The sequence below is a fragment of the Cryptotermes secundus genome, unplaced genomic scaffold, assembly GCF_002891405.2.
Source record: "Cryptotermes secundus unplaced genomic scaffold, Csec_1.0 scaffold769, whole genome shotgun sequence".
NCBI classification, from domain to species: Eukaryota; Metazoa; Arthropoda; class Insecta; order Blattodea; family Kalotermitidae; genus Cryptotermes; species Cryptotermes secundus.
The window spans coordinates 182,243-207,539 of record NW_019720575.1 but is presented as its reverse complement, the minus strand read 5'-3'; the positions used below and the strand labels follow the sequence as shown (position 1 = coordinate 207,539).

The following is a 25,297-nucleotide window of genomic DNA, read 5'->3' as shown; positions in this document are numbered from 1 at the left end:
CATGGAGTACAGGTGTAGAAGTAGCGGCCCAAAGTTAAGCTGACAAATGCTGCATCCTAAGCTTTTCTTTTAACCTTTGACAGAATTCAGGATGATGATGGATGATTTAAGAATCACAAGTCTCTAATAGCAGAGCTTCGCTACAGGACCCTACGAATTCAATGCAACAATGAAAAATACAATTACTACTCTTATTTATCTTCGTCGAATTTAAGCGTTTTCGTCTCTCAAGTCCAAAATATATCAAAAGCACTCTGATTTGTACAATATGTACTTCACTGATTCGACACAGTATTCGGTGTTGTTTACATTCAGAGAAAAACACAGGAAAAATGTAGATTTATGAATTTTCCTAACGAAACAAACTGACATTCTTCCGGCAACCTTTACTGTACACCTCGAATAAAAATCAAGACCTGCTGGATCTTGAAGGCACAGAGGGGAATTAACTCATAGGGACAGAGCTCCCCACACGACAGGATCTTAGGGTCAGTGGTTCCCAAATATGGGTCAGGACTTGGTGGAGAGAGGAAACTCTAGAGGGAATCGAATCCCGGTCACAAATTTTATAGTGAGCAACTTTACTGAATAAGTTATCTTCACTTACGTAGATAAAACTACCAAGTTTTATATAAATCTGTCAAGCACTTTCAGTAACAAATCATGTTGACAGAATCACATAGAGGCAGACAGCCCCAATCTTCACATAAGGAGCGATTACCTCTGAAGACACGTATATAAACCGTCTAAAAGCGAAAGAACCTACCCTCACCCACAGAATACTGTGAGATTGGTTCATCTCGAGTGCATGCTTATGTTAATCCTAGTGCATGAAGATAACAATGAAATGTTCAGTTGTAAATTTACATACACTGTTTGTTATATACTCACAGACTGACCTCCATTTGTACTGCTATGCAAATCTACAATCTGTGTAAATTGGAACGCTACACAAAAATATCGGAATGTTTAGTTTGAAGGACTTGTTAAGGTAACCAATGTGGTCTCCTATAATGATGAAATACTATACTAAATAACATTGAAAATCCTCTAATATCTCATCATTTACCAATTCGTATTAAACTAATTGTACACAAACAGTTACGAGTGTTCAAACAAAGCAGAATTGAATAGTTATCAATGATTCCGCAATTATAGAATATTAATCTGGCAAAACCCAATTTTATTGTCATATTAATAAATTGTCATTATACCTTTGTATCGTTTCAGGTTTAAACACTTAATTGAAAAGTACTTATAATTATTCAGCTCTTGTTCTTTGGGATGCTTATATAATGTAACAGATTTAATCAACTCGTTGCCAGGCAACAGCTCTGTAAACACGGTCCAACACATAAAATATATGAGGCAGTGTTTTCTATGTCGACCGCGCCGAGCAGCGGTGGAACAACGGGGTTATACAACCCGTTTCTAAGCATCGGATTGGTGAACACACTTCCGCGTAAGCAGTGACGTCAGCAACAGTGGGGTCTGTGCAGAGTGATTATAAGAGAAGTGAATGCAATGACAAAATTAGTTCAAGGGCAGTTAGGAGTTAGTTGTAAGCTGGAGGAATGAATCCAGAAAAAATTTATTTCTGAGTTTCCAGAGTGGTTGAAGACGAAATAGCAAGAAGAGTTCATAGTGATTTGAAGTGCTAGTTTCTGTGTTACTAGGGGACGTCTAGTGGACACAGAATCCTAGTGCGTGTGCAACGATGAACCGGAAAGTGAGTAAATCAGCCATAGCGCTGTATTTAATTGTAATTAAAAGAACTTGTAACCAAGCTGCCAGTAAATTCATTCATCCGAACTAGAACCCGTTACTTTCGTCATGCGTACCCCCTACACATGACAATACTACTTGTATAATGGCTGTCATTTTACAAAAGCATAATAAAAGTAAAGAAGGCAAGCGAATTATCTCGCGAAAGAGGACCTAGCGCTCGGACTGGAGTTCAGCCAATCGAATCTAAGAACCATCTGCCTTAAGAGCAAAAACCTACTTGAGTTCCCTCAGTCCTCAAGGCAATGTAACTTGAAGACGCCTTGTAATTTCAAATCACACGAGAGATAACGGTCCAGAATATTCGAGAAGGACATCCCGTCAACTCAAATATTTTCCCAACTGTAACCAATCAGAGGCCACAGATACATGAGTCTAACGATGCCCATTTCAAATTACTAAACAGGACACAAAAGACTATAGAAAGAATTCTACATATCATAACTTACTCCCTGATATACATAGACTCTGCATTATTTTCGCAGTGTGCAGTATCCTTGAAGGTGCTTGTGTGTTATATGATTTGAGTAATTTGTATTCGCGACTTTATGGATTGTGACCTACTGCCCTGTGACAACATACACGTACAATCTTGTAAGTGGATACAAACATGTCAGAGGATCATACTGCCTTTAGCTTTAGGGTCAACTCTGAAGATGGAGGCAGTAATATTCTTCGAAACATTGGTATACGCCTAAAAAGACTACACAGTGCTACAATTCAAAGGAAGACAATCTGAATACTCGTGTGTTATTCGGCAGTTTATATAGCGTCCAGTATCACTGAAAGTCAACTGACGTTACGCAGGGATATTCCACTTCCATCTTCAGGGCTGAAATCTAAAGCCAAGAAATAAACTAGCATGAAGCAAGCAACAAGTGTAACTACCGCTGTGAGAATTCCTTACCACAATATAGCATTGATATATTTCTTCTGTATTAATGTCACTTTCTCAGCTGCATAGTTTGCGCGGCGTCGAAACACATAAATGTGTAAGAAATGTTGAAGGAAATAGCAGTGGTCTGTTTTAAAATACCATCCCACTACTTTGCCGAAGGATGCGAGACAAAACTCTAAAATTCTTAGTTAGGACAGGTGGGCTCCAGGCCAACGTTAGAAACCGGAAGCTCAAATATAGAAAGTACAGTCGCTAACCATTCGGCTAGTATGTTCGGTTCAGAGTCTCTGCAATGTGTTAAAAATTGCATTCCGTAATAATTACATAAAGGAGACAGACAAATTTGATGGAGTTTGCTATAGAATTTAATGATTTCCGAAGTACAGTATTAGGTTCATTCTTTTTATTAACGCGTTAATGCATGATACGTTTTTTTAAAAGCATCTGAATCATACACGATATTTTTATGGTATCTGTATTTGATATGAGTTCAACATCCGTTCCTAGCTCGCGCTAAAGGAATTCTGAACGCACTGCATTCAAGTTTACCGATTTTCTGGATTCAGCTGTTTTACATAACAGATCCTCTTTGCAAACGTAAAGTAAGGCTGACACTACTTGAGAATAAGTGTGTTCGAATCAGGAAAAGTGTTCTTCGAAAAGACAGCTCAAACAGTTCGACAATGCAAACATACTGAAAGTGGTGAAGACGGAATATTTTAAAAGGTTTCTGCAGTGTACGAAAATATCCAAACACATATCGGGAACACATCAGAAGAAGAAGAATAAGAAGCAATGCAGGGTGTTTCTGTTGGCGGTTGTCGCTAAGAAACTCCTTACTACTGAAAATATGATTCTCGGTTTACCCGATTCTGAAAATTTTAGTTGCGTAATCTTCTTTTCATTAATTCCTCGGATAAAAGGTGTATCATTGAAGAAAGTTAGTGGAGTTTCCTACGGTCTACTTATCACGAATTAATTAACAAGGCACGATTTATCATCCTTTCGTCCAGATTTCGGGACAAACATTTTTCATAAATTTCTGTTTATATTCCTCTAATACGTAAGAGCGCGAAATACCTTCGCCCGTCTGAATGCTGGAATCGTGGGTTCGAATCCCACTCAAGGTATGAGTGTCTGTATGTGTTTATTCTGTTTGTGTTAGGTAGCGGCTATGCGATGGGCTGGTCAAGGCGTTCTATCGACTGCCTTAGATTAAGAAACTGAAGTTTCACGGATGACCTATGCTCCAAGAGGGAGAAAAAGGAATAGAAGGTGAAAAAGAAGAATTTAAGATCCCAAGTTATCACTCTTACAAGAAAATCATACTGATGCTGACTGGAATTATAGCACCACAGTGCGACGATAGGGCGCTGCATGCACTAGTTGCAAATAGCAATAATTCTGCCGACAGTTTGGATCTGTCAAACAATAGTATATCTGTCTTCAACTTTCGCAATTTTTGTGATAATATGCTTGTGTGGTACAGCTTATTTCAGAACCGGATATTATTATTGTGATATGTTGCGCAACGGAGGACCCCTACCTCCCCAGCGCTACGTTACCGCCACGTGCCGCTGGGGAGATAGGGGTCCTCCGTTGCGCAACATGTCACATTATATTATGAATGTATTGTGATTTTTCGGGGTCTCTAGTATAAGTACACTGATTTAATTTATTTAAATTAAGAACTATTTTAACAAGAAACTTTCATTTCTTTCTAAATGGAGGAGCGGCGAACTACGTGTATAAAATCCTTGAGTATATGTGTGTATATATATATATATATGTGTGTGTGTGTGTGTGTGTATTTACGTATGTAAGTTATGTAACGGATCTAAAATTACTTAACTTTGGGTTACCACATCAATAAACTACACACTGTTAACAAGTTGGATGAGTGATTCCCCGTATATTAAAAATTGTACAAGAGAATTCTGCTGTGGTGCTCTTAACAAGGTTCAAGTTGCCCAGAGTGAACTTTAAGGATGCCCCGTTTTGTGCTGAAAATCAATATATACACGAATATCGGAGCACCTCAAATACGCACTCTGCTATTTCGCTCTTCCACTGTACTCTAGGCGTTTTAATCAGGCAGGACCAATATTAAGCATTAATTGTCTCGTAAGTGGCCATCCACTGACGGAGATTACGACCTAGGTAAATTTTTCTTAAAAACATTTGGAACATTTTTATATTTCTCTAAAAGTGTGTCGCGAAGTCCATTCCTTAAGAAGCCAAACCTGTCAATGCAAAATATAGAACGTTACTCTTTTCTATCGTTATTTTGCGCACTCTTCTCTGCCATCTCTGAACCTTCTCTTACGCTCTCAAGATTTCGCATGCGTCCAAGGTACAGATTTTGTACGCTGCAGCTCTTAGCGCTGCTGTGTCACATGCATGTCAGAATTCATGACAGCCTAAAGGAAAGCAGCCTATGAACTACTCACGTCTCTAACAGAAAGGAAGAAGAAGAAGAGGATAGAGGTGGAAGAACTCTCTTCTTTTTCCACTGGATAAAACGTCTGCAATTTCAAGCGTAAACATCCATATCCGCTTTCTTTCCAACCCAGCAACTAGGGAGCGTCGCATGGACCCAAGCGTTAGGGAGATCTAAAACCCGCTACACTAGAAAAGACGCGATGCCTAGAGACGCTTGTCCTACAGAATTTTTTCGACTGCAATATGAAATAGTTACTGATAGTTAAGTATCAGATTTTAAAGATATCTGTAGCTAAAAGGCAAGTTTAAAATCAGCCCTTCAACGAAGCTGATTAACACACTATATGATTTAAGAGCAGCAGCTCTGTGGAGAGACGTATGTCTGTTCATCAACAATAAACAGAAGTTGAGACTAGAACTGAGTTCCTCATTGTTCCAATATTTATTGTGACTAGTTCCGTGTCCTAAGTCATGCATTCATGTCCTAGACACGAAAGTTTCTGCTTGATACCTGCTTCATACTGGTTGCTTGTTTCGCTTATTCTTCGATTCTGAAGATGGAAGCGATATGCTCCTCCGAAACGTTGGTTGACATTCAACGGAATACACGGCTTAAATGCCAGCAGAGAGAGCTCTTCATGACCAACGCTGTGACACCAAACATTCCCCTTTCTCACACAAATACCGTTTCGGGCAGCGAAGTCCGAAATAATAGCGCAACTTTCATAAGAGAACATATTTAAATCATGTGATGTGTCTCTTACAACAAATCTTCAGTAAATTAACGTAATGTTATGGGGTTAAATGAAATCTGGATAAGCCACAACCATTAACACTGAAAGTAACAGAACGTCTACAGAATATTCAATGAATGGGTAACATCTATTTAAACATATTGGAAAACGTCAGCTAATAATTTCACTATTTTCGAACGTGAAAACCCCAGGAAATGTTTGTATTTTCAGTATGATACAGATTTCGTATTCAGCTATGAAAGTACGAAGGATTTATGGTGGGCAATTTGAGAGTAGGGCAGATTTTTTTCGAATACTTCGCTTCCTCCTGTCATTTCTCATTTTATTAACTAATCCATTCCATTAATCACCTATTATCGACGCTATATATAGACTCGAAACTGACATCATCATAAAGGAGCTTAACTTACCATAAATAATGAAACGGTAAGCCACCAATCGACAAATGATTTCTAGTGATGGGTTGGATTGGAAGCAGTTTATGAAGTTCAAGAAACGCTTCAGTGAAGGCATTAGTGTCATTCACGATAAAAAAGAAAATATCTTCTTTTCATAACTCACAGCATGAAAAATATAGATAAGAACAAAAGAAAAAACTGATAAGAAGTGGAGGACTTTTTTGTGTAGTGTTCGTGTAGGAGAGATGAGTTCCTGTGACTCCAATACAACTTCCTCCGAAGTTCTGTCTTCCATCTTCACGTCATACCAGGTCCGTTTCTAATCCACTTAGCGATGACAGAGGGAGGGTCAGGGAGGGAGCCACAATGAAATGACACCAAGAAAACCAAGACTTGTGTCCCTGCCAGTTCTATGTGCTCGTCCAGAGGGGTGTCAAATCACTCAACTCATTGTTCGCAGTTGATGTCTCAAAGTGGACAAGGCTATTAATTTCCTGTGGGTGTTCTTTTGTGGTTGGTAGAAAATAAAATGCATGAAATTCAAGGTGTATTTAAAAGTAAAAGTAAGTAAAGGTTTCCCTGTAACAGGCCGTAGAGGCCCATGGGGTTTTGAGATGTTGAGGCGCCCACGTTTTCTAGACAATCGGCTCACAGATGGAGGTGAGATTGTCAGTCTTACGCGCCAAGAATATTCCAAGAATATTCCTGGTCTTCATTTCTGTTAGAGGCTGAGTCGACCGCAGGGCCATAGTGCGGCTGGAAGGATTAAGTCAATTGAAAAAATCACCTCATCGGGATTCGATGTCGTTACCTTCCGGCTTGTAGCACAGTGCCTCAACCAACTACGCTACCGCGCGCCGACTCAAGGTGTATTTACGAATATAAATCCAATATTATAAAAAGTGATGATAAGAACCAAGTTTCCATTTTTAAATATAATGATATTGATCGCAATTTTATAAAAAGGCGAAACTTTGGTCAAGATTAAGAAAATTGTAGTAACATCTTTTCAACGGAATTGATATTTCTCAGATGTTTTAGGTTAGACACAGCCAAATATTCAGACATAAGAAGTCAAAACACAATCTGTATATGAACGAACAGAAGAACACAAAGGAAAATCGTTAACTCATTTTTAAGAACAGACAACAAAGAACTCTGAAAAAAAGGACCTTCTCTTCATCAGAAACTGAAAGGGTGTACAGGCATCAGAAGATCATTCAGTAGTTCGATACGAAGTTGTATCAGGCGTGAATCTAATCCGTGGATGGGATAAGAAGAAGGTTACTTCGTATCAGAGTTAAGATCTCACTCTGAGATTGATCCGTTTCTACTGTTTACTCCAGTCACGAAATTTAGAAACTGGCTTAAGAATTCCAGTTCCCTGAAAGCCAACGGATTTAACTTCACTCGGTCAGAACAGGTCAATAGCCCAGCTCTCTGGCACCTCAGTAAAAAGCAATACGTAACTTGTAATATCTCCTCCCTATGGACATTGGATCATGCGTCTTCATTCATGTTCGAAATTCATGGAGATCTTTCATTGTTTCAGCCATCGAAATACTGAATAATCAATTGTACTGTAGAATTGTAGCACTTGAAATTCGACTGCATGTTCGTAACCATTACATTAAGTCAGAACGTTGCATCACATTAATAAAAAACTCCGTGGCATGTAGTCCGCAAGAGAACTATACCGACCGAGCGACCGCCGCTTGTTGGCGAAATTAGTGCCAACTTTAGCCGATAGAGGGTGTCGCGTGGTCAGCGCAACGGATCCTCAAGGCTGTTAATCTCGATATTTTAGCTGAGTGGACCCCGTTTCAGGCCCACTACTTCTGAGAAAATCTGGTAGCGCTGGAATCGAACCCGGAGCCTCTGGATCTGTAACCAGGAACTCTGACCACTAGACCACAGAGGCGGTCATTCAGAAAATCCTCTAAAGCGCTTTCTTGCAACGTTTCACACAGGCTGTACAGGAACACAGAGAAGCTGAAACGTAGCCCTCAGATTTTATGCAACAAGTCATTTCGCAAAGAACGTTTGCCATAATCGTATTTAAAACATATCTACAAATATCATCCGAAGTGTATAGTAAATTCAAGAATGAACAAAATACGTATCTAAACCATCAATTCATTTTTCAAAGTGAAGTTTCTACACAATTTCTATAAGATATAAAAATCTTTTCAGTAACCGGGTTAATTTAAGAAGCTATGTCGCCTTTTAACGAAATTACCAACCTCTTCCAGAACAGATGGCTCAATAAAGGAAAACAAATCTATTTTACGTTTATAGTTGTCGTATGTATGCAGGAGCCTTCGAATGTACTGTTAAATATGTATAAATAAATCTTCCGTATTTAAGCGCCAAAAATGTTCTTCATTTGTGATTAATTCTCGACAATTTTTCCCCTGAAGCAGTCCAAAAGCCGATCACGGTGGCCGCGCGGTCTAAGTCATGAACTGTATTCGCTTGCTCGAATGCTGGGACCGTGTGTTCGAATCCCACTAAATCAAGGATGTCTCTGTGTGTGTTTATTATGTTTGTGTTGTCCTGTGTGTAGGTAGCGGCTTTGCGATGGGCTTATCACTCGTCCGAGGAGTCCTACCGTCTATGAAAAAAGGATTACGAAAATGAAGAAGACGCTAGGGCGCAATAAAAGGGCTGTAGAGCCATTTATGAATGAACGAATGAATGAATGAAGCATGTCAAATGTTAGGATCAAATTAAGACTTCAAAGCATATATATTACGGTATTAAATAAAACACATATTAGATATGGGTTCCAGCCCCACCTCTCACATATTTTAGCTTCAAAGAAATTGGCGAATTATAGACCGCGTCTTAGAAACTTTCTGTACTCAGTGCTGGGAGTAAGATCCCTAACATTCCTGGCGGAAATACAGATTCGTGAGCACAACCTGCAGTTAGAACTTCACTGGCAGAACTACCATAACTCCATCGTCAATTGTTTAAGCAGAACTGGAATTGTATCAATCTTCTCTTAATTCAGAGTAAAATCTGTTTAATGCTCCGAATGTGTGTCTATAGACAGGAAGAATGTCGATGCTAGTGAGGGTTGCTTTATGTACATGAACCTACAGACATTGGTCTAGACGCAAGGAAAATGAACGGTGAAATTTCTGTTATTATTTTACTCCAGTAAAGATATGATTTGACTGCATTCCAGATCGTTTTTACTTCAAAATACAACAAATTTATTATTATTATTATTATTATTATTATTATTTTTATTATTATGGCTCTACAACCCTTTGTTGGACCTTGGCCGCTTTTTCAGTTTTTTAATCCTATACACAGTCAGTAGGACTCCTTGGAAGAGTGATCAGACCGTCGCAAGCCCTCTACCTACACACAGAACAACACAAACAGAATAAATACACACAGAGACATCCTTGCCTTAGTGCCTTGAGTGGGCTTCGTACCCACGATCCCAGTGTTCGAGTGAGGGAAGACGGTTCATGTCTTATACGGCACGTTCACTGTGATTGGCCACCACAACTTCAGGCTTGCTTAATTAATATCCGACTAAGTAGAGAATCTAAAGTAAGTTGACAGACTTCCACAGATGATACTCAATATCAGACAGAATTAGAACATTTCAGACTTTAAGCTTCTGTAAATCCTAAGCAGAAACTGTGTTCTATATGGTCCATTATAACATACACAAATTGAAAACAGTACTCTTAAAATAGTTATTTGAACTTGGCTTACCTGTAGATGGGAGTAATGTCGTTTTTGTACCAGATGACAAGGAACACTGAGTCGTTAGATACAGGAGGAACAATGTCACATGGTAGGCGCGCTGTTCCCTTCACCACCGCCATCACTTCTGCAATGGGACCTGTAAACAGAATCGAAGTTTGTTATTCAGCTGCACTTCCTCAACTCCACAGGTTATGCAGCGAAGATTGGGAGGGAGGGTATAAACGACATAACATAAAACATAAACGCCGTGGGGGGGACATAGATATTAAAATAATAAAGGAGTTCAAGAAATGAGCTGAAGGATTAAGATAAAAAAGAAACTAACCCCTCCTGTTTAATTTCAATTTCAAGTTGGCACTGAACTTCGCCGACAAGCGGCGGTCGCTCGGTTCACTTGCGGACTAAAATCACGGAGTTTTTTTTTTGTTTAATTTCAAAGCGGTTTTCACAGATCTATAATAAACTACAGGAACAAGTAGATCACGAAAGCCATGTTTCAAACTAGTGTTTTTTTTTAAGGAACATCGCTTGACATTCAAGCGATTTTGCATATGAGATCTAAAGTATCTGATGATGGTAAATTAGTACAATTATTGTTTCTGGACACTATCAATCGCCCTTTTTTATGTAAAACACTTCAGATTGAACCTATTCAATCGATAGAGCTAGTCCTAAACTCCGGACATCAGCACCAACACACAAGATAGGATTTATAAACCAAGCAGAGCAAGAACCATCTGCAAGAGTTACGACAAACAGTAGAAACCCTAAACGAAACCACACATGAGGCTAGCACCCCTGCCCATCCCCTACTTCACGGCTACTGCTGTTAAAATGAGAGCGCTATCAGAACAGAAGTCATCACTAAAGAGACAAATTCTCTGTATGGTACCTACATAAATCTACACTGGACAGAGTTGCAGTTTTCTGACTTCTGCTGCGATATTGGGAGCCCAGATGGGAGATATGTTCGAGCTGGATTGGCTGATCGGTTGGTCTAAAAGAGACATGTGTGCGGACTCCTTATATTTCCTGTAGGAGGTGATTGGTTCAATCTGCAGGACCTCGCTTTCCAAAATACTACGTGGTCTTCTTCCTACACGTGAAGGGCTAATTTTGATTTTTCAAGCAGACCTTGGGTCAGGTTATATTTGTGCTTCTAAAGGTCTGTTTGTTTCGTAAGATCTGCTGCAATGTCATGGAATATTATACACACACTGCTTCATCTGTTGGGTATGTCTAACCGGTCCAGTTTTAATCAGTGTTCCAAGGAGTGTATGCTTCGTTTTGAAAATGGACCTGACACTGCAACGGTTTCCAATGCATCTGAATTTCTCGGAGATACCCCTGACATATGGGATTATGACAGTGCCCTGGTATATTGTATCTGAAGAGGAACGGTTGCTTCTCGATGGCTTCATTATGAAGTAAACGAATTCTTGTGGGTCTTCATGTAGCATCAGATCATATCTTAATTTTCTTCTGAGACTGGGATTAGCTCTATCGATTGGTCCCAACTAAGTAGGTCCTGCCTGAAGACGGAGAAAAAAATCCAGTCTCCGAAAAGTTATCTATTTTAAATAGAAATTGGACGATGGATAATGTTCAGAAACACAACAATTTATGAATCTGGATATATTATATGGCCTCATGTAATTCATTTTTCTTTCTGTGATATTTCAATTTAAGTGTATTTTCATGATGCTGGACAATAGGAGTTTTGAGCAGTAAAACTGTAACGTGGGGTACGCGGTAGCGTAGTTGGTTGAGACATTATGCTACAAGCCGGAAGATCGTGTGTTCCGAGTCTCGATGAGGTGATATTTTTTTCAATTGATCTAATCCTTCCAGCAGCAATATATCCCTGGGGTCGACTCAGCCTTTAACAGATATGAGTACCAGGAATATAGCAGTTATACCAGGAATCTTCCTGGGGGGGTAAAGGATGGGTGGCGCGTAAGGCTGACAACCTTACCGCCATCTGTGAGCCGATTTTCTAGAAGATGCGGGAACCTCAACCTCTCATATCTCTATGGGCCTCCACGGCTTGTTACAGGGATAAGGAACCTGAAGTGCGGCTTAAAATTTAAATTCACTGTTGATTTGAAGTCTGATTTTAAATTTCAAGCCGTCGGTTTGGGATTTCAGACTAATAGAGACGTCAAGAACATGATGTAACTGAACAAACTTTGTATCAGCTGTCCATGCCCTCGTAGATATAAGTCTCTTTGGGTTTCAGCATGAGGAATTCACAGACTCTCAGACAGGCCGCGGAAACCTTTCGTTTTAATCTGCATAGAAGGATGCGTCGACTTTAGTGTCCGCACCGTCTTGAGCCAAATAAACTTCATAATTATTATGTTCACACCGCATCTCAGTCATATACTTTTCTTGTTTAACTAGTACTTTGGTTATTTTACAAATGTGTAAACTATTGAAGCTACATATCGTCAAATTTTTGCGAATTATGTATCGGAAAAATATACGTGGGAATGGTAGATTAAGCAGTCCCCGGTTGAGGATCAAACTGCCTACCTTCCGAATGTGTTTCAGAAGCTATATAGCTCTGTGGGATGGACGTTTTATCCCACATTCTAGACGTTCGACTGTCTGCGAGACAAGAGGAGACGAAGGTCCTTAACGAAGAGGACGAAGTGCCGAACTTGTGTCGTGAAGTGTTCGTTACTTTCAGAAAACAAGAATGTAATTCAACTGAATCATATGCACAGCTCTTCTGCATGAAAGTGGAATAAAACTATCTCACGAAACACACATATATACAGACAGCACGGTATTATAGACTTATGCGAAGTGAAATAAGTCCCAAATGACAATGTAATGAGTATGGTACGGGCAGTACGAGATTAAACACCTCAAGAAGAGATTGCGGACCGCTCAGCATTTTCCTCTACTAGGTCCCCTTGAAAAGCGTTAATACACAATTCCAATCAGAAATCGGGAAACCTGTGTTCCTGATACATAGATTTCTAGTGATAAATATTTTTCAGCACTACTACTACTGATATTTTATTTCATAATTTCTTTATGAAGAATAGATAAAAGTTAAAAAAAAATGTGAAATCCCTGTGCTTAACTAATTAAGCACTACGGCGTGAAGGCGTATGGGGGAGTGGATGTATAGATCCAGATTTTCTTGATCTTCGCACTACTTGGAGGTGAGTGGTCAGCTTCACTCTCCGGCCGCTTTACTCCCGAGGAATAAGCCCCCGGTACCCATTGGATAGGAGGTTGGGTGGGGCCCAGGGTCGTTGTGGACGAAGCGGAGAAGAGAAAATTCTTGACACTACCGGGGCTCGAACTCCGACCCCTCGGCCGACCATTCCGTAGCCATTCGCTATCCCGACTGCGCTGTCCCGGCTCCCCATAAATAAATAATTCGGTACTAATTCGCTTTACTTTATATGAGTCGGATATAAACTCAAAGTTTGTACTGAGCTACGCAGCCATGTTGACTAACAAAAAATATATCGTGTGCAAACTGCACGTATCAGTGTGAGTGGCACACTGCTCACACCTTCCAACTGTTGGAATTCGTCACACAATGCAACCAGTCGCGGAAACGCAGGAGGTGGATAAACCCATAAAATAAAGGAAAAGCAGTTCGTGGAAAAAACATAGAACGAAACGTTATAGACCATATAACAACTGGTTCCGAACAGTGCACCAACCCCTCAAGGAAAATCAGTTGGGAGTGGGAATGAAAAACGCCTGACCACGATCAAACATCAACAACACCTGAAGAAAATTGTATATTATAAAGCTACAATTAAGCTAATAGACACATATACATGTATGACGATATTTAGATACGAAATGTGCCATGAATATAACGAACAAATGTTTAATTCATTGTCTAAACATTTTAATACAATATAACAACGCAATACATTTTATGGCCTCTAAAAGTTTTATTGTGTGTGTATATATGTACATCTCGAAGCATATATTTAATTGTAAGACATTCATTCCAGTTTTAATATATTTTTATATACGACTTATACTAATTCATACACTAGATTGAAAATATTATCCAAATAGAAAAACAAGTTCATATAGTAATAGTTATTATATTTTATTATACAACTATGAATTCATATATAAAGAGCAATTCAATAGTTTAAAAATAAACCTTAATGTGTACTTTTTTTGTAAAACATCAATCGAAGAATTTTATTCTTGTTTTATAATATAACTTTTGTTAGCCGAAACAGGTAGCAGAGCCAAAACTAGGCACTGATCTTGATATTTGTTGTGTTGTGACGGTTTCAATAAATAAGTTGCTTAATGTGTACTGCCTGAAGATGGCTTTATAAGCCGAAACATGTAACGCATTATCATATTATTAAGACAAATAAACTCATTATACAGAGTAAGTTGCGAGTAAGATTTTATAATCGTTGTGTTTACACGAAAACCAAACGAAGAAGTTTAAATTGGTAACACAACGTAATCCATTCCTTGAAGAAAGAGATATGATTAGTAATGAAATATATTTTCATGACTTAATATTTTATGGCCCTTAACGTCATGTTCTGGTGCCCAAACACTGGGGTACAATTCATCACGTCTCCCTATTTCCTGCAGTAACTAGATCGGTAGGCCGCAAGGAACTTCAAAGACAGACGGAATGTATGGATTCCAGGAAATACCGTGTTATACCAGCAACATTCTCCGTGCATTTTAATACTTCTTCTGGTCCCGAGTCTACTACATATGCAAACAAAAAATTAATATGCGGAAGGAGAATCTACCGAACTTAATCAGACTCTGTAAGATTTTAGGCTTTCACGGCGGTGACTATGAAGAAAGCAGTCTTCTGGGATTTGGCACCGTGTATATGTGGTGTTAACCGACGTTTCTGAGGAACGTATCGCGTCCATCTTCAAGGTAGAAGGAAAAATGTAATAAATCCGCAAGCGAAGAGACCGTGAGAACGGATTTCTGATATTTTTCCTTCTACCTTGAAGATGGAGGCGATACGTTCCTCCGAAACGTCGGTTAACACCACATATGCACGGTGCCAAATCCCAGAAGACTGCTTTCTTCTTAATCAGACTCGGCCACTTCTCCGAACCAAGCGAAACAAAAATTACGTATGCTGAATTTTAATTTTATTTAATTACCTATAATCTGCTAATATGTAAGATACAACGCTATAAATGAAAATTGATAATGGTGAAAATGGTATCACAGCTAGACTGGAATACATTGAAGTGTGACAAAGACGATACTACATGTGTTCTGTCCTCTTTAATGGCTCCTGTGTCAAATCAAATTTAAGTTCTGCGACATCTAGCTGTTTAAATGGTGTTGTGGAGGGGAATAATTTAACAGTACAGCTCTGAATTACCACGGCAACAATAGTTCTATACCATTTTACTATTTCAGAGTTTACCAAGAGACACACGTAGTGTAGGCGTAAGATTAAACTGTTCAGTAGTCGTGTTGCGGAAACTTATGCGATATAATTCATTTCTATGTCAAGGTCGTTACTCGACACATTCACAGGCGCCGAAACAAAATGTTGCTTTCTGACTGCCAGTATTTTATATACCCAAACATTAAGTACCACTGAAAATGAGGTGGACAGGACGTGCAACATGAGTGGGGGAGAAGGATAATGCATATAGGATATTGGTGGGAAAGCCTGAGGGAAAGAGACCACTGCGAAGACAAAGGCGTAGGTGGGTGAACAATATTAAATTGATCTTAGAGAGATAGGATGGGATGGTAAGGATTGGATTCATTTGGCTCAGGATAGGGACCAGTGGAAGGCTCTTGTGAACACGGTAATGAACCTTCTGGTTCCATAAAATACTGGGAAATTCTTGAGTAGCTGCAGAATTTGCGGCTCCTCAAGAAGGACTCAGCCCCATGAGTAAGTAAATACGTAAGTAAGTAAGTAAACATCAAGTACACTGTGCGGTGTGGGTTCTCTCTTTCTCATTCTGAATTCAGAGAAGGATGAACAACTGCGGTTTCTTTATAATGGTTATCTTACTGCAGGTTTGAGCGGATATTACAGAAATCTTAGAGTGCTCCTTTGCTGACTGTATCGCCATGTAGTCTGGTAAATATTTACCGACGCTTCTCGAAAACTTCTGTTGGGCAACAAGGCATTACATTCTACAAATAAATGCTCCTGATAGACACAGCTCTGTGAAAATCAAATCCAACATTTCAAAATTTGTTGCTTACATATTTTATATCATACATAAAAGACACCTGTCTAAAACAGTAAATAATATCATGTCAATACCACGAAGTGAGACTTGATCAACATAAAGACGAACTGTATTATCTATAAGTGACACCTGTCATATTGGCAGATGTGTATGGTAATTCCATAAGAAGCAATTTGTGAGTTAGAAAATATGGATATGACATCAGAAATTTTAAGTTTGAATTTTAAAGACACAAAATTCTTTATCAAATCGGGGAATGTCTACTACTCCCATGTCTATTCTATATTGTATTATTATATGGAGCCGCGTTAGTTGAGGCACTATGCTACAAGCCGGAAGGTTGCTGTTTCGTATCCAGGTGAGGTCACTGGATTTTTCAATTGATCTAATCCTTCCAGCCGCAATATGGCCCTGGGGTCGACTCAGCCTACAACAGAAATAACTACCAGGAATCTTCCTGGGATGTAAAGGGCGGCCGGTGCGTAAGGGTGACAACCTCACCGCCATTTGTGAGCCGATTGTCTAGAATATGTGAGACCCTCGACCTCTCGCAACCCTATGGGCCTCCACGGACTGTTACGGGGAGAGCTTGACCTTTCCTATTATTTCATACAATATATTAAGTAAGTAAGTAAGTAAGCAAAGTAAAGGTATCCCTGTAACAGGCTGTGGAGGTCCATAGGGTTGTGAGATGTTGAGGTTCCCACATTTTCTAGATAATCGGCTTATAGATGGCGGTAAGTTTGTCAGCCTTACGCACCGGCCGCTCTTTACCCCAAAGAATATTCCTGGTATTCGTTTCTGTTAGAGGCTGAGTCGACCCCAGGGCCATACTGCGGCTGGAAGGATTAGGTAATGTATTATTTTTGTGTAGGTGTATACAGTATTGATAATCACTATTTCAGGTAAAAAAAAAAGCCTTAACACTTTAAATCCTAGTGGTTCATATGTACTACCTGCTTCAACATACTACATTCTGCACATAGAGATTATGTTTTGTTTCGTATGGTTCTCAAAGTAAACAGTGATTGTTTCCCTAATCGATATTAACTGGATGATACCCGTAGCGGAACTGTAACGTGTTTCCTCTGAGGCACAAACTTAATTTTTATATACAATTAAAAGTAATTCAGTCTTTGAAGGGATTCTATTTTTGTAAGGTTTGGTATTGATGTACGGCAAGATTGAGATACCTATGTATGAGTTATGTTATATCTTCGACCGGAGAGAGGGAGGAAATCCATCAGTCAAGATATCTTCCGGGTCAAGATTCAAATGCGAGGTGTCCATAACAAGAGTTAAGGGCAGTAACCACTCCACAAAACGTTCGGGTACAGTGAATAAGTACAATGCTGCCTCCGGTCCTCTTCGTAATTATGCAACAAAATGAAATGTTGTATTGACTAAATTAAATATTTCAGCAATATTATTAAGGACACTGCAAGAATCTCAGCCACAAAAACAACACTCTCATACTGTGTTTCCGAATGTCGGTTCTTTCTTCCCCAGCATTATAACTTCAGAATCTAGATGAAAAAGTAACTGGAGGGGTTGAAACTGAGGAAGAACATTTCACCCCATCCCCACGGACTGCAATCCATTCTGTCTCTGTTCTACCTTCCCGACGCCACCGCAATATCATAGCAACCCCCTACCCCTCCACACTGCCGTGTCACAAAACCGCAGGACGATACTAAATTAGATTTTCCTGTCGCGGCGCCTCCACTCGCCTGGTTCACTTTCCAGAAGTTATCACCCAGGCGTCGGGGCGCAGCGCGGCGCGTGGTTTGACGCCGCACCCCGGGGTGCCCTCTAGGTTACAGCATCCAAAGCAAAACGGGGAGACAGCGTGATGAGATGAGACAATGAGAAGTGAATGAAATAAAAGGAAGGATGAGAAATCGGTAGGATATGGAATCATAGAGAACAAAGTGAAACAAAACGACAGTAAAGAGGGAGCCGGTGCAAGTGTAGACCTACGAAGTCGTGCTAAAAGTGGCAAAGCAATAGTGGAGGTAAAGGTGTGAACAAACTGACGTCACTTTCATCATCAGAACTGTCGAAATTTCGAAGAAGTTTACGTGTTTTATTACGAACCGACTGGAAAGAGTTCCTGTAATCACTAATTTCTCTTGCCGGCTCCAAATCACAAGTGAACTGGGTGACCGCCTAAGACGGCACGACTCATACTATTATATTGGGCAGGATATTACGTAGTTCCCTTTCCTTTGGATTTCTGTTAAATTTTAATAATATCTGCCGCTCTCCTTTGCATTACATCGTGATTATTTAATGGCTCTGCTTAACATGCTGTGCATCAATGTAAATAAAATTGTTTAAGAATTATGTTATTGTAGCATGTAAAACCGCTGCTACGCAGCGATCATGAGATGAGCGCATCTACCAGACCTGTTTCTGGGCAACGGTTAGGTAAACACGTTGCCGCGACAACGGATAGGCATGCAACAGAGGAAACGGGGTTTTTCTGCGTGGTCCTTGCTGAGATGTTATAAACAAAAGACAAAATTAATCGGTTCAGTTCAGTTGTGGGATATTCGCCGGAGAGGAACGACGTGGGCACAGAAGCTGAAAATTTTCCATCATTAAGGCCTGTTATCAGGAAACGACTAGTGAAATCAGACTGAGAAGACAGCTCCCATAGCTTGAGATTAGACAGTATGATACTCATTAACCTTGTTGACTCCCTCTGACCTTTTTGTTTTCAAATGACCTCCGCTGTATGAATCAGTTCATTAAGATAATTCTTTCCAATTACGTGTACTTCCAGTAACAACGACCAACTGGCCACAGATAAAATAAAGCATTTCCAAACTCCAGCGTCAAGCCAATCATGGCCTCCAAATATCCGCGTTTCATGCAAAGTGTAAAAATTTACATTTATATGTGTCTTGAAATTCGTCCTTTAAGATTTTACTTGGAATCTAGCAATCTTAACTCCGTAAATGTTCCGATATAAAACGAGTGCATTTATGTAATCACCACAAATCTTCTCATGTTTGAAACTGAAACTGCCATTTTGTTAATTAAAGATGTATAATGCAGTGAATCTCGAAACTAATGGCGCTGCACAGTTGGCAATCGTGCTGCGTATTCTGGAGATCTCGAGCACAAATCATGGCTTCTCTGGCCGAGATCTGTCGTAGTTTTCCTCAGTCCCTTCAAGCAGCTGCCGAGATAATATATCGATGTTCGTCTATGACAGCTTTCATCCATTTTTCTTCCAATTCATTATTCTCATATCATGGGTAGAAACTTGCAGCCTTAAGTAAAGTAAGTAAAGCTATTCCTGTAAGAGGCCATGGAGGCCCATAGGGTTGCGAGACGTTGAGGCTCCCACATTTTCTATACAATCGGCTCACAGATGGCGGTAAGGTTGTCAGCCTTAAGCGCCGGCCGCCCTTTACCCTCAAGAATATACCTGGTACTCATTTCTGTTAGAGGCTGAGTCGACCCCAGGGCCATAGTGCGGCTGGAAGGATTCGGTAAATTGAAAAATCCATCTCATCGGGATTCGATCCCGTGACCTTCCGGCTTGTAGCATAGTGCCTCAACTAACTACGCTCCGCAGCCATAGTAACTGAAACGTCGTTAAGTAAGATTAAATATGTAAATAAACAAACGAATGACTGCATACATACATACGTACATACATAAAAGGAAGGAAGGAACGTGGTCTTGCAAAGGACCGAAGCAGTGGTCAAGATATACACACAAATCTATTGATATTACTAATAATCCAGGAGAGAAAAATATTTTAAAGAAATGAGAGTAGCTAGCATCCTCACATACCAGCGAATTTTAAATACCATCGCCCTACTATCATTCTAAATTTATTAAATTTTTATAAGGGTGACTGAAGATTTATAATTTGCAGTAGGTTCACAGCTGTTAGGCCGCGCCATAGCTCAAGCGGTTGGTCGCTGGCTTCCCACCGCGACGGCCCGAGTTCGGTCCCGGGTCTGGTCAAGTGGGATTTGTGGTGGACAAAGCGGCCCTAGGGCGGGTATTCTCCGAGTACTTCTGTTCCCCTTGCCGCCAATCCTCATTCCACCAAACTGTCCATCATCATAATCACCCGGGGCAGGTACAATAGGCCAATCAGTGGCCGCCGTGCCGGGTGAACTCAGTTGGACTCCACCCCCCACTATGCGAAAAAATGTTCACAGCTGTCAATGTTGAAATAGGAATATGCTTCAACGTCCAACTGAATGATTCTGGACCATCTCATCGGGAATCAAACGTAGATAATTTTCTCAAGCATCGATCAGTGGATACCCGCATGATATATCTGCAATATGTCTTTCTTAAAGATACCAACATAAGCTAGGGTCTCGTTTCCTTAATAATTCAGTTCAGCTTCATGAAAGAAATCACTATAGGTAGATTAAGAATATTTTCTGCGGCATGTTTCAATTGTATACTTGAAGATGACGAATGCCTGAATCCTCTTGAAAGAAAACAGTTCAGCAGCTATGAGGGACACACGAATTGTCAAAGTCCACTTGAAGAGAGAGTTATGGCCACTTCGAAAGCAGTCATTTACTCTTCTACCTTAATGCTCAAACTTCATAATGTTTTCTCAGATCTTGGGGGAAGTTCTTTCTTCTAAGAAGAAAAGTCTTTCGCTGTTAATATTCGTTTCGAGCGAAATAAAAAGTGGTTCTACCGTTTTCAGTGCCTATGCAGCTGTTGACACGGGTTTATTTTAGACGAAAGAACTTTGGGAAGGGTAACTCAAAATGATACGGAAGTGAGAGAGGGAAGTGTATGGATGCTTTAAACATCGGCCCATTGGGCCTCTTATATAAGGCTGAAGTGTCTCAAGGAAACTTTCTCAGGGGGATGAGATTCTGGCTTCCCATATGAAAGGACTTGAAATTGAGAATCAATAAGGTAAATTGTGACCTCTGAGGAAGATGGCGTACAGGGAGTTACACATGGATGAACTGGTATGGGTGAAAGTAGGAGACTGCGCCTAAAGACAAAATTCAAGAGGAAGGACAGATCCACTATTCTGTGTGGACGAAATGCTTGATCGATGAAGGCTACAGAGGACGACTCACAACCGGAATACTCAAAAGCAGGGTAATCACCTCATCTCTGACTGAAGGATGGCTTAACGTCAGAGGGTACTTTCCCTAGAACATTTCAAATTTTGAAACAAATGTTAAACCGTAAAGAACCTAAGTACAGCCTAAGGTGAAGAGTTTATATCCTCTGTAACGCTGTTCAGTCTGGTGAAAGTCGGCTGGCGTTTCAAAGGAATATGCCGCCTCCATCTTCAAGGTCAAAGAGTGAGGCAAGCAAGAAACTATTATGAAGCAGCAGCAAGCTTGATTCTGAGAGGTCTTCACGGTGTTATGTACCAGAATACACAACTCTTCGTAAGCACAGCACATTTTGATAAAATGCGTCAAAGAAAAAATTTATTACGATTTACAGGAAAAAGATTTGTCACTTTAGGTGAAATAGATTGTCCCATAAACGTTCCTTCTTCGTCCAAATCTCTCTCAGCCTCACTCCCGTTACACGTCTACCGCGTCTGTATGATACGACAGAAGGGACGCTATGGAATATGAATCACAACTGGAAACACAAGAGACAAACTGATTCGGCCGTCCTTTTGCGAAGCTACGTGATCTGAACGCCTGTAAACCAACCCTCCAATCCACAGAAAAACAGATTTGGTTGTAACTGACGTAATGTTGCACAGTGAATATAATTCGGGTGCTGTCAGAAATAGAGCCTGGTACTAGCAGAGATGCTTATCCTTGCATGTATACACGATAGGGATTATTAAGGCAAATGAACTGGAATTCATGAGGCACTTAACCAGAAGTGTGTTTCTGCCGTTATACGTTCTGGCACTTGCTAAAGATAAAACTGACCAAAATTAAGCAAATTGAAGTTTATTTTTTGCATGAATTTAGAAGTGTCACAATGTTAAGCCTTCAAGACCTTAAACGGTTTATTTTATGTTAAATGCATCTCAGTACTTACAAGTTCTGTAAGCATAATATCGAAACGTGGCAAAGAAATGTGAAATAAAATATGAAAATTCTGAATACAACTAACTAGAAACATGGAGCCGAGACCTTCTTCAGAAGCCGCCAGTCGCTCAGCTAGTTTTCCAAAAATTTCATGGAAACTGAATCTTCATTACCGTGTTCGCGAAAGCCTGCCACTTGTACCCATCTTGAGCCAGATGAATTATGTATTTTATTATTTTATTTAAATAAAATAAAACCTCATCACATCAAGTGATAGTGGGGCACGTGTTAGCGTAGTTGTTTGAGGCACTATGCTACAAACCGGAAGGTCACGTGTTCAAGTCCCGATGAGGTTATTGATTTTTTTTCCATTGACCTAATCCTTCCAGCCGCACTATGGCCCTGGGGTCGAATCAGCCTCTAAGAGAAATGAGTACCAAGAATATTCTAGGAATATTCATGGGGGTTAAGGGCGGCCGGCCCGTAGGACTGACAACCTTGCCACCATCTATGAGCCGATTGTCTAGAACCTCACCATCTCACAACCCTATGGGCCTCCACGGCCTATTACAGAGATACCTTTACTTACTTACTTTATGGCTGTATAGTCCTGGGCCGCTCTTTCAGTTTCTTAACCTATACACAGTCGGTAGGACTCCTTGGTCTGGGGATCAGCCGGTCGCAAGGCTGCTACCTACACACAGGACAATACAAATACAGAATAAACGCACAAAGACATTCATGCCTCGAGTGGGATTCGAATCCATGATACCAGAGTTTGAGCGTGCGAAGACAGGTCATGGCTTAGATCTTGCGGCCACTGTGATCGGCAACCCTTAAGACAGATTTAGGAAATATATGACCCAAGTAAATATGTGTTCGTAACGTACCACAAACATTGTAGCTAATCTCTATTCATCATATTTTCATTTCTTTAATGATAACTGATATAGATTTGTTATATTCATAGTTCGTATGAAAATGTATTATTATTATTATTATTATTATTATTATGTATGTTATTTATATGTATTAATTTGTTTTCCTCCAACATTAACCTTTAATCATTGTTTGACTTTATATTGTGTTTGTCCAGTATGTAACTACTTCTATCATACACTGTGCTGAATCTATAATTGGCCTTACGGCTGTTGGCTCAGCACATAAATAATAAAGAATTGAATTGAATTGAATTATTATTATTATTGTTATTATTATTGCGTTAGTGTCAGTTAACGGACTGAATTTCAACCGAAATCAAATTATAATATTAAGAGCACTTCAATCGCCTGGTACATAATGAACTTCATGACCTTAACGGAAATGTTATAGATTTCCTTGTCAAATGTGCGCTGAAACGAAAACGTGACAGGTCTTCTACGTTGACAGCGAAAAAGAGAAAGTTTCTGACGTAAGTAAAATTACTTTTTGCAGAATCGAATCTAGGTTTACACAACGGTTTCACCGATTTCGAAATGCCTCTGTGTAATAAAGTATATTACGTAACATCCTTGCAGCACAGGAATAACTCCAAAATTACAAGCATAAAACGGATAGATTTAGAACGACTGTAGACAACTACAAACATAACAAAATATAGTCTTTATACATGTACAAGTATATATACATATATAAACGGAAGCGCTCGTCAAATAGAAATCAAAATTAAATAGTAACGTGCAGTATAGCAACGGACCTCCGAGCACTATAACAACCGTCTGTGTATACAACATGTCCGACTAAGCACCATCACATATTATAAAGATTACAACTACATACTTTCGAATATAATTATATGCACAACTCCTAATTGTAATTTAATTATGTAACTAGTTCATTTTAAGACTTTTACTTTCATTATAACTTCATATTTTATATTATTGTATAATATTTGGAAATTTTAATACTACATCGTGTAATTAGCACGCAATTCAGTAGCTAGAAAGTTTTTAAGTGTATTTACCTGATGATGGCTTCTTGAAAGCCGAAACATGTAGTAAAGTACTACTTGGAACTACATACATATATTATTAATTGTTGTGTTGTGGTGGCTGTCAATAAAATATAATACAGTCTTCTTTAAATAAAAAAATCCTTATATTGTGCCAAAACCTTAACTAATCATATCCCGTGTGAAGAGTGGAAAAAATATGTTAAAATATATATTGTGTCCAATCTCAATGTCTCTGAGCGAATCCAGCACTTACGAGTAATGCAATCCTGCCACCTAGTGGAGAAACCTGCTATTAGGGTTGCGGCCATTCAGGCGACAGATTATCATTCCGCGCAAAAGAATACAGAGGTGAATGAAGATTTATGACTCTGTGGAAGTCACTAGAGAAATCGAATTATCCACTGCATACAGAAAGAAGAAAGATGAAAAGTTACAGGGTAATAAAATCACGACGCTAGCTATAAACTGTGGACTTAAGTACTTTGTTATTCAATAAGGTACGTAACGCATGTATGAAGAACAGGAATATCACACAATTTAAAAAGAAGTTTCCTTTTTCCGACTGAAGAAACTGATATATCCTTCTGCTGCTCCTGCATCGTACTGTTCCAGTAAGTTAATATTAAATCTTCATTCCCGATTGTTTACCCTCAAGCTGTTGAAGTAAATGCTTAAGCCAATAAGAATCATCAGAACTTGGGAGGGGAGACTCCAGTAGAAACATTATATTCCGTCAATATACATATAAAGTAAAAAAGGTGAAGTTTTCCCTATGCTTAATTAACTAAACAAAACAACATGAACATGTAGCTCCACCATTCTTCACCTCGGCATTATATGGATGTGTGGTCAGTTTGAAGCCCTGGCCGTTTTACCCTGGGTGAAACAGGCAGCGGTACCCATTAGAGAGGGGCTGTATGAGCCCCATGGCCGGTTTGGACGCTGAGGAGCAGAGAAAAAATCTGTTGCGCGTCGAGCCCACAGCCCGTTCCTGTACCGACTGAAATATCCCGGCTCCTTCAACAACGTATATATATATATATAGTGTGACATGTTGCGAAATCCGAGCCCCCCCCCCACACCAGCAGTGACGCGGCGGGTGAGTCAGCCCCCCCC

At 39.7% G+C, this 25,297-nt stretch overlaps 1 protein-coding gene across 1 annotated transcript in view; it reads right to left on the bottom strand.

Annotated features, from left to right (window-relative positions):
- Window positions 1-25,297, bottom strand: part of LOC111869650 (nephrin) — a 641,862-nt gene that overhangs the window by 455,118 nt on the left and 161,447 nt on the right. The window contains exon 3 of the mRNA XM_023861318.2: window positions 10,017-10,146. Coding sequence (XP_023717086.1) covers window positions 10,017-10,129 — 113 coding nt within the window. The 5' untranslated portion in view covers window positions 10,130-10,146. The remainder of the gene's footprint in view (window positions 1-10,016; window positions 10,147-25,297) is intronic.